Source organism: Mandrillus leucophaeus, unplaced genomic scaffold (genome assembly GCF_000951045.1).
Source record: "Mandrillus leucophaeus isolate KB7577 unplaced genomic scaffold, Mleu.le_1.0 Scaffold631, whole genome shotgun sequence".
In the NCBI taxonomy this organism is placed as follows: domain Eukaryota; kingdom Metazoa; phylum Chordata; class Mammalia; order Primates; family Cercopithecidae; genus Mandrillus; species Mandrillus leucophaeus.
The window spans coordinates 654,838-665,414 of record NW_012106820.1 but is presented as its reverse complement, the minus strand read 5'-3'; the positions used below and the strand labels follow the sequence as shown (position 1 = coordinate 665,414).

The following is a 10,577-nucleotide window of genomic DNA, read 5'->3' as shown; positions in this document are numbered from 1 at the left end:
CGGTTGGTAGTACCCAGGGCTTAGAGTGAACGCGCACCCGGGGCTGCGGTGGAGGCTCCTCTGCGAGCTCCACTTGCCTCCCATCCCGGGACCTAGGAGAAGGCGGGTACCTGGCCGCCAGCTGACGCCCTGGTGGTCACTGTGGCCCTTTAGAAACACACAGCTCCATTTCATAAGCCAAACCTCCTCCCCCAGCCCCGGCTCAAGCACCATTCACACACTGCCATCCAAGCCGCGGGCGGCCGTGGGAAGGGCACTGGACCACCCGTCTCGCGGGCGCGGTTAGGTACAGCGATGGCTCCCAGTGCCGGGCAGCTCAGGTGACAGGAGCTTTCCAAAGACACCTAGAGTCCAAAAAGCAGGGTTCCCATCTCACAATTTGGATTTGCCCATAGAGGAGAAGATAGGACAGCCTGCTCACATTTCTCCTTTGAAGGCACTTCCACAGTGGACTGTCGCTGGAGGGCCCCTGGGCGATGACCATCGGTGCCCCGGGAGACAGCGAGGAAATCACCCTTCGGTCACTGTGTAAGCCCCCACTAGGTTTCTGCTCTTTCCAAAGGGGAGGAGCTGGGGGAACCAGGAAGGAAGCCCACCCCAACACCTGCATCTGTCTGGGTTCAGCCAGGTAAAGGGACTCACTGTGATCGTGGTCCCTCCATGGGGCAGGACGACCCTGCCTCCGTCTCGTGACACAATGAGGGAGCAGCCCGATCCCTGTGCGGTCTCTTTTTTGGTGCCTCCTACATTTCTTGAGGAAAAAAAAAAAAAAATGTGTCCTTAGCTACCCTGTTTTGAGCAGCAATATGCAGCCTCTTCCTTCCAAGATTACCTCCGGAGAACACCATTCTTGGCCAGGGACACTGAGGAGCTAAACCTGCCTCACTAAGGAACGAGCTTGTTTCCAAGAAATGAGGATAAGATGGGTAAAATCCTCACTAACAAAAGAATACTATAAAACCTGTGAGAGCCTTAGAATAGCTTCTAATACTCCTAGGAAAGGAGAAAGCGCCTGGTTTTGCTGTGAGTGTATCCTCAGAAAAAGCAGGAGGTCGACCATCTCTTCACTGGAGCCAGCTTCTCCTCTAGAAACGATGCTTTTTTCCCTAACTAAAGAGCAGCAAAAACAAACAGAAAAGTGGGAGGGGATTTTTTTTACTTGTTTGGAAAATTATAATAAAACAATTATCTCCTGTGAGTAATGCCTTTTTGCTTTTAATTATTCCACAGCAGGTGGAGTTTTCAGTAATTTGTTCAAGTTTTGCATAAGTGGTTCCTTAAATCAAAAATTATTTATTAAATAGGATCTTTAAGAAATTTTTTGAAAGTTTTACTTTTCCTGCTGAACAATATTTTCAATGTCTGGTAATTACTGTACTAACATTCACGTCCCTGATATTACTGGGGTTTCTTTTATTACTCAGAAAACAAAAGTGGTTTTTTAAAAATCTCATGGAGAGGGTCTGTGGCAGCTTTCTGGACTGATTCTTCGTGTCACGCTGAGCAGCCGCTTTGGCATCCAAAGCTGTGGGGTCACAGGAAGTGTTGCTTCGGGTGTGGATGCCAGCCACTCCTCATGCCCCTCACTCCTAAAAGATGGAGACACCCAACCTTAAAAATGCTTCAGTGGTCCATTCAGAAACCAAACTCGCATGCACAAGATGTCAAGGAGGCATAAAGTCAACTCTTGTTTGTTTTTCTCATTTCTTAATGTAAAAACAGCCAACCAGAAGTTTCTAAAACTGGCTATGCAAATTCAGATCTTTTCTTTCTCATGCTATCTGCCTGGTTTGTTTAATTAAAAAAAAAAAAAAATGAGAATAAAAACAGTCCGTTGTAATACAGGAAAACCTTCCAAACCAGGCAGAGTACGTAATTATCAAAGCACCAGGACCTATTCTACCCTTGCATTTCAAAGTTACCTCCACCCATCACCATCTGATGACAGATGTGCCCTAAATAAGAGCCTGAGATAAAACCACTGGCTGCATCCCGCGCCCCAGCTTCTCAGTGTGGTAAAGAGGCGCCAGACGTCTGTAGACACCTGCTCCAGGCTGGTACATTACCACTCAGTCCACATGACTTAGGAATAGGATCTGAATCCATCCTTCCTCTAAACAGTATTTTAAAAAAAAAAGGGGGAGAGAGCCGATAGTCATATTAAATGTGCAGGCCCCATGCACCGACAGCATGCTCCTTGAGAAGAGCTGTTTAGACCTTGTCCCTGGCCAGAGACCAACTTCATCAGGCTGGCCAGGAACTATTAAAAACTGTGTTGACTGCATGTGGGCCAAGGGCTTCCCTCATATTCCATGGCATGAGGGCCCTTTGTGGAGCAGGGAGAAAGGGAAGAAGGTGAGTCCCCCTGGGGTGTATGGCCCTGCTGTCGTCGCTGACCCTGCCTGAGAGCAGCCTTCCCCTCCTGATCTGGCCACACTTCCCTTTCTAGGAAGGACAGGTGTCTCCAAGGGACTGCAGGTTTCCAGAGGATCCCAGATACTTCTAAACCCCTGTGAAGGTTACTTCAGAAATTTACATTTCCTGCACATTTGTTACCTGGGTAAATGATTTTTTTAATATATTGTTAAGGGAAGGTGTTTTTCAGTGTATTCTGTTTGTAGATTTTATGCTGTGTTACGTTGAAATTTTACAAGCCAAGTTTAAACTATACTATAAAAATTATTTTTGTATTATTTTCAGAACATGCCACAGAGCAATATTTTGCACCCTTTATTGTCACAGGGTTGTCCCTTAGAAGGGTAACTGGAGGTGGGAAGGAGCTCCACTCTGGGCTCCGGGGGTTAAACGCTTTTTGCTGCTTGTTCGAATACCTTCTGAAAGTGGGAATGTATAAATGTCTGTTTTTATTGAAAGCTTGATTTGCTTTTTTCTGTTCATGGATTCTGGTACTGCACCTTTCCTCTTAAATGAATACTTTGTATTCACTAAATTACTGTGGACCTTTTCTTACCTTTTACCACCCAGTGGCATTTGAATCTATTACTTTACAAATTGAATGTTTTTCCAAATGATTTAATTTCCTCATTCTCATAGCTTACTGTCAAGAATTGGGTGGCTGAAGATAAAAGGACTCTCCATGTCCCCCAGGTGCACACCTCAGGGTGTGGACATCCTCCATGCAGCGCCCGCCCTGTCTCTGAGGAGGGGTCATGGGTCCATCGCCCACCCCCACCTCCCCCCACTTAATATCCACCAACTTATTTTGCATACTATTCTACTTTGCAAAAATAAACTTAACCTAGCAAAATATACTTCACATTAGTTAAGATAAAAGGGCTGTACTTATCAATGGTGGGAAATTTGTGCAAGAAAAAAACAAAGACTTTTCCAAATCCGTGTGTGTAAGTTCCATTCCATGTGAGTCTTTTATTTACTAAGAGACTTGGAGTAAAAGCTGGAGGCATCTGCCGTATGTTTGGGGCTCCTTTCTTTATGACAAGATTCTTTTTCTCCTCATCTTGGTGTGGACTTCACAAATTAAGTTTCCCCAGTGTTCTGTCCTTTATCTTTCTTCAGTGCTTGTAATAAACAAGAAGAAATGTGTTTCCATGACTGAGCGAGCCCTGTGGGGTCAAGCAGACCTTACCAGCTCTGGCTTCATCCTCACTGGGCTGCAGAGGCGGCCCCTGCTCTAGTTGAGTCTGGTTCTGCTGCCAGCTGAGGACAGACACACCATATGAAGGGCCCAGAGGTAGCTGGCATGTCAGGGAGCAGGTATCCCCTTCCAAAACGGCTTAAAGTGATGGCTCTTTGGAGACCTGAGGCACCACCTTCACATTTGCTCCTGACTTGAAACTCTAGCTGGCCGGTTTTAGTGTGGCTGGCCAGGGCAGTGACCAGCACTCAGCTTTGTTCTTGTGTCATTCAACTCCACCCTGCTGCCCGTGTCCTCTCCACAGCTCTGGGTCTGTTGGCCCAGAGTGTATTTCTGCCAGTGCTGCCTCACTGACTCAGGAGTGGGTCCTGGATAGTTCATGATAGAGAGGCCAGCACATGCCATGGGGAGAGCCCCCCACACTTACCCCGGGAGGCCCTGCTGCACATCCAGGCTGGACCACTCTGCAAGCTTCTGTCGTGAAAGACAGGTCTGGGCACTGTGCAGATTGGCCTGTTAGCAGTTATGCAGGTCCCTTCTTTTCCAAAAGATCTATTCTTCTTCCCACTGCACCCCAGCAGAAAAGAGCTAGGGAGATGCCCTGCAGGGACCCCCGGGAACAACAGGTATGTGCAGTCTGCGCAGTGTGAAGAACTTGGCCCCACCAGGCTGAGCGGAAGACACACGTCATTGCAGAACAGCACTGAAGCCATCATCTCCAACCATGCTAGTAATACTACTATTTCTATTTATTTTGCCAAATAGTTTGTTGAAATTTGCATTTTTGCTATTTTAATCTTGCCAAAAAAGGGGGCCTCACTAATTCTAATTATGTACATACAGAATGATGCACAGTGCTTATATCTTTTTGTTCCTCCCAAAGAGCATCTCAAGGATATATATGTATACACACACACATTTGTTTAACGTAAGGTGAAGAGTGCCATTTGGTTTTAAGAGTAAATATAGGCCAAATCTATTCAAGACCAAAGCAGCCTATTAATTTAATGAGGACAAATTAGTGAAACCAGCTGTTTTAGAATTTATCTACAGACACTGGAGTGCTACTTTAAATGAAGAAACAGCCTCCCATGGCAGAGGAAAAGCCAGGTCCTTACAAAGGCCTCTCCCACCCCAGTACTACTTCTGCCTGCTGCTCTGCCCTGGGACGTAGGCCTTCCTGCCATTTCTAGTCACAGGCACCCTCCTGCCTCAGGGCCTTTGCACATGTCATTCCTTCTACCTGGAACATTCTTCCCCAGAGAGCCACATGGTTCACCCCTCACTACCTGCCAGTCTTTGCTCCAATGTCACCTTTCAACGAGGCCTTCCCTGACTTCTTTATTTAAAGTAACAACACACCCCACTCTCCCTCCCTACCCACCTCTCTGCATCTTCTTCTTGTGCATTTCTCACCATCTGAGTGCTGCAGATGTTAATCATTCATCCATTTATTTGATTCTCACCTCCCCGTCTCCCATAGACTGTAAGCTCCATGTGGGCAGGAACTTTCATGTGTCTTGCTCATCACTGTATCCTGGTGCCTACAACAGTGCCTGATACGTATTAGGCACTGGATAAGTATTTGTTGAAAAAAGGAAATGAAATCAGTAAATCGAAACCTATTAAGAGGCCAGAAAATGTCAATTTCAGCTTTCATCAAATCCAGGTTCTGTTAGTGTGAGAACTTTAGTTGACCCAGTGACCTGGCTCCTGTGGGTACAAGATGGCTAGATATGGCATTGAGCAACACTGGGCAGCAGTGGTGGCTTCTGTCTGTGAACGCCTGCCCTGCCGCTAACCCGCACAGATGTGAGGCTCGTTGTTCTCAGGGGAGCATTTTGGAACCAGCTGGGATGAAGACAGTTTTAGACGGGTAGCTCTAGTAGTCAGTTGCACAGTAGCGGGTTCCCGTCACTCCATGAGGTCACTGTAGACCTGGACCATTCCAGAGAATCCTTTGTTCATCAGTCTTTAGGTGTCTCCCAGTCCTTCCCAGTTCCACACGGGTGGCAGCAGATGGCCCAGCCCAGGGAAAGTCCATCTGACCATTAGAAGGACTCATCCTCCAGCGACCAAAGCAGGTTGCAGAGGAAGAGGAGCTTGTCACAAACATTAACCAGCACAGGGCTGGGCAACTGCACTGACAAATTTGGAAGCAGCAGGACCAGAGAGCCAAGGTCCCTGGGTATCCCCATTGGCCGCTGGTAGAGGTGCACTGGAAGGTCAGAGCCTTGACAGCACAGAGCCAAGCAACACACACCGCCTTGGGCCCAGGACCCAGTGCTGGCAGCTGGCCTCACCCACAGCAGGGAGGTGTGGGTCCTCCAGTGACCTTCCTGCCCCTGCCAGATGATTTTGACAACTACCTAACCTTGGTGTTTACTTCTAGGTCCTTTGGCCAAATGCATTTTCTTCTAAGAGTTGTTGGCAAAATACTGTTACAAGCTTCTTATGGGACTTTTGTCCTACTGTGACCTGGTTAAAGGCTTTGTCCTTCTCTTTAATCCGCTTCTGTGGTTTTGCTGTCATTTCTCTTGATGCCATATTTTCAGGTCCTTCATGGGAGGGGGCATAAGGTCTCCATCGTAACGTCCCCTCTGCAGCTGTCCAGCCAGCAGTGACTGGGCCCCTACATGTGCGTTCCTGTGCTTGAATTGTCAAATAAACAGTGTCCCTTTCATTGCTGCCCAAACAGACTGGAGGCCTGCTCCTGCCAGCACTCAGGGGGGGAGTGTGTGCTTCCCAAGAGCCTGCCCCCTTGGCCCATGCAAACTTTCTCCATGGCAGGTGTCCATGGAGGTCTCCCAGGCCCTATGGGCTGTCCAGCTCTTTGCGCACGTTCTTCCCGCTTGCGGGAATGGAAACCAAACACCTGATATGGAATGATGACTTGGCAGCGGGGAGTGGGGCAGCTTGTCTCCACTAACTTAGGACCAAACTAGGAAACTCACCATGAGCATGCTTTGGAGATCAGCTGTGGCCTCGAGCCCCTGTACACGCAGAGGCAAGCCCCACCTCTGACAGAGCCAGTCACCATTCAGTAGGAGCTTCGCTTCCCCGGGCCCACAGGTAGGAAAGGCTGGGCTCTTAGTCCTATAAGTAAAGGCGCTGTTAGGAGCAAGGAGCAGGTTCAGCTGGGTCCACAGAGGAACTAAGCTCCTTAGTGACCCGTTACTGCCTCATCTACGGAGTTTGAACTCCATTCACCATCACCTTTGAGAATTTGGCCTTGTTTTAACTAAGGATTGTTGAAGTAAATTATAACAAGGGACCATCCTCACCCTGTGTTTGCTTTGTTCCATTAAACATGCGTTTGGCCTAATGAAGTCAGTGAATGTTCCTCTTTCTTTTTTGTTTTTTGGTTTCTTTGATTTTTGGATGACATATGTTGCTTTATTTCTCCTTTTTTTTTTTTTTTTTTGATTACTGTGGACAAAGGAAAATAATGAGGCAAAAACAGGTCGTCAGTCACATTACTTTGACCCAGTTGTGCAGAACCCCTTTTTACCTGCAGGTGTTAATTCCAATTCAATGCAAATATCCTTTTCAATCCGGTCCATTCTTGGAGAAGAAACCCATTGTAAGAGCTGTCTTCTGTGGTTGGGATATTACTTTGTAAAGTATTAAAGCACTAAACCAATTTTTGCAATATGTAGTAAATCTTGCTTTCATTTTGGAAAACTTCCAGTAATGACTACTGCACTTTTTATAGAAGAATTGTATTTAATTTCTTTCTTTTATGAAAGATTATTTCAAGTAAAAATAGCTCTGTAATCTGTGTGACATGGCTTCTCCATTACCTGACACAGAGAGAAGCTTTGATGCCTACTCAATAAAATTAACATGTTTGTAAAGTATTGCTTGGTCCAATTATTTGCCCACTGACTCCTGTGTTCTTGTAAAATGCCATCTAAGAAAAGCTTTATTGCGAAGAGGAAGAGGACTATATCAGGCATCCATCCATACCAGTATTGTTTTGTTTAAGTGTTTTCCCACCCAGATGAGATGTAAACCCAGTTGTCACAGTTTCATTCTTTTTTTTTTTTTTTTTTTTGTATTTTTAGTGGAGACGGGTTTGGCCAGGCTGGTCTCAAACTCCTGACCTCAAGTGATCCACCTGCCTCAGCCTCCCAAAATGCTGGGATTACAGGCATGAGCCAGCACGCCCAGCCAAGTTTCATTCATGTAAGAGGAAAATAGTTTATCTCCTTTTTAAAATGACCATGACACATTTTGTCTGGATGAAAGCTGTATTTAGTCTGTTTTCACACTCTTGATAAAGACATACCTGAGACTGGGTAATTTATAAAGAAAAAGAGGTTTAATGGACTCACAGTTCCACGTGTTTGGGGAGGCCTCACAATCATGGCAGAAGGCAAAAGGCACGTCTTACATGGCAGCAGGCAAGAGAGAATGAGAGCCAAGTGAAAGGGGAAACCCCTTATAAAACCATCAGCTCTTATGAGACTTTCTACCACGAGAACAGTATGGGGAAAACCACCCCCATGATTCAATTCCCTCTCACCATGTCCCTCCCACAGCGCATGGGAATTATGGAAGCTACAATTCACAATGAGATTTGGGTGGGGGCACAGCCAAACCATATCAGAAGCTGAATAGGGTTGTCCTTAACATGTCTTCACCAGAGGTTGCAACCATAAGCAAGAGAATGGCAGCTGGGAGCATAGAGAAGGAGGAGGATTTTGCCGTGAATTTTTGTCTGTGAGTGCTCTTCTACGGAGGAGAGGCGCTGCCTCTGTAGAAGAAAGAAGCCCCCTCAGGAGGCTGTGGGTGGGGTCCAGGCCACAGGCCTGTCTAAAGCAGGTGTGATGCACCCAGGACTCAGTCCCAACCCACTGTGTGCCATGCACTGGGACAGTGACGGAGGTGGTGATGACAGGGCCTCACACACTGAATAGGCATCATTGAGGGTGGCACATTCTCCACATAGTGGAATTCAGTCCATGCAACAACCCTATGAGATAGCAAAATCTCTGTGTTGTAGACAAGAAAAGTAAGGTTTGGCGAGGTAAGACGTAAAGCCAGGATTCCAGCTCAGGTGTGTCTGACACGAGGGTCTGTGCTCCCAGCATCAGAGTACATTGTCATCCTAAAGAATGGGCAAGGCCCCTGCCCAGGAGGAGCTCACAGTCTGGGGGAAGGTGACACACAAGTCCATCTGGCTCCAGGTTGGGGGTGAGTTAGCACAGATGGGAGAAGGACAGGAAAGATACCTGGTGGGGCTGTGGGATTTGCTGGTGCAATGGCCACTACATACCCATGGAATCCTCTTAAGGCCGATGGGACCATCCGTTTCTGGCTCTAATGTTTTTCTACATGAGGAAATAGGAAACTGTTCCGAGTTTGTTCAGGACAGGCAGAGAATCCCATATGAAAGGCAAAATCCTGCATTTGAAGCTTTGAAAAGTGCTTAGAAGACTATATAGGATGGTGGTAGGAGCCCTGGATTGGGAGACAGGCAGTCTGGCCCCAGAATTGACCTTGAGGAAGGCATCTCACCCCTCCAGCCCCAGGTTTCTGTTCAGTGAAATGAGCGACTCAAGAAAAGGCTCCTGAAGTTTCCCCACCAAATCAAAGAATCTGTGTATTTAGGAAAACAGAAGTCACCTCAGTCGTTTTAACAGAGAATTTAATATAGGAAACTAGTCAAGCAGGTATTGGAAGCCTAAAACACACAAAAAGGAGACATACAGGTCCCGCGGAGAGAACGTACAAGAAGCAGCTCCCTCACAGGGTCAGGGGCAAAGCAAAGAGGCGCGTTGTTAAAATCCACAGGCAGAGAGGGCTCCACAGCATTGAGGTCAGACCCTTGAAAAGGGAGCTCCTCCCAGCTGGTGCCTGTGCCTCAGGAGGCCAGAGGAGGAGGCTCACGGTGCTAGTCTCAGATCTCCAGGGAGGGGTTGCTGGTGTCTCAGGAGGGGGTGTGATTTGACAGCTTCTTTCATGTGGGGGGTGGGGAATGAAATTGAAGCAAACTGCAGCTAGCAAGTGAAGAGCTGTTGCTAAGACAACATTGAGAGAAACTGGAAGCAAAAGGAACGAGCAAGTCCCTGTGCATCTTGACCCACCTACACACATGCATATATATGCACGTATGCACGCACATGTATATGTGTATACACGCACACTGAGCAAGAAGAAAGATAGGCAGATATGCGTCCCTGCTGCAGGCCGCCCGGAACTGAAGCTGGCCACAGAGCACGGTTGATGTTTGAAACTCCCTTCTTCCATAACCATTCCATGTTGGCTTTGCTCTCAGGCAGACCTCAGCGTGTTGGGATTCTTTACCTGATGCACAATCCAAACTTTCATTCCCGTTGATTCTGAGTCCTCACAGGTCCTTTTGTTCAATGTCATTGTTTACCATTAACTTATTTTTTGATGTGGACAAAATTAAAGGCACCCCAAAGAGTCCCCTAGATTTCAGACATCATTTCTTGGCCCCCATTATGTAGTAACAAGTCATTCAGTCACCCAGCCAGTAGAGTAACGATCATCTTTGCATTGATTCAGCTAGCTCAGAAGCCCAAAATGGCGAGGTCTCAGCTCCGGGTTCAGCGAAATCACTGTGCCACCTGTTGGGAAGCTCCCTGGGGAAGTAAGAACTACAAAACAGAAAAGCGCTAAGGTCCGGAGCAGGGGAGGTATCGATCCTTGGCTACGGGGTGTGAGGCAGGGGCAGGTACAGATTCTTGCTTACAAGGCTTCGTAGTGACAGGAGCTCCTCATATGCCCACCTCTTGTTTCCCAGACCGTGTGTTCCGGCCATGGGACCACCATATGGCAGACCATATGGCAGTTGCTGATTCAAATCCCAAACTCCATCTGTAAGGTAGAACCCCGACCTTTCAGGGAGCTGTCTCCCTGCTGGCGTCCTAACTGAGTTTTCAGTAGGCAGGTCCACAGTGCTATCAAGTCAGCTGCTTCTGGGTCAGTG

General features: G+C 47.3%; 1 protein-coding gene across 1 annotated transcript in view; it reads left to right on the top strand.

Moving 5' to 3' along the window:
• Positions 1-3,656, top strand: part of OTUD7A (OTU deubiquitinase 7A) — a 201,619-nt gene extending 197,963 nt beyond the window's left edge. The window contains exons 14-16 of the mRNA XM_012000580.1: positions 154-320; positions 437-528; positions 3,538-3,656. Of these exons, the coding sequence (XP_011855970.1) occupies positions 154-320; positions 437-528; positions 3,538-3,656 (378 nt within the window). The remainder of the gene's footprint in view (positions 1-153; positions 321-436; positions 529-3,537) is intronic.
• The last annotated feature ends 6,921 nt before the right edge of the window (positions 3,657-10,577 follow it).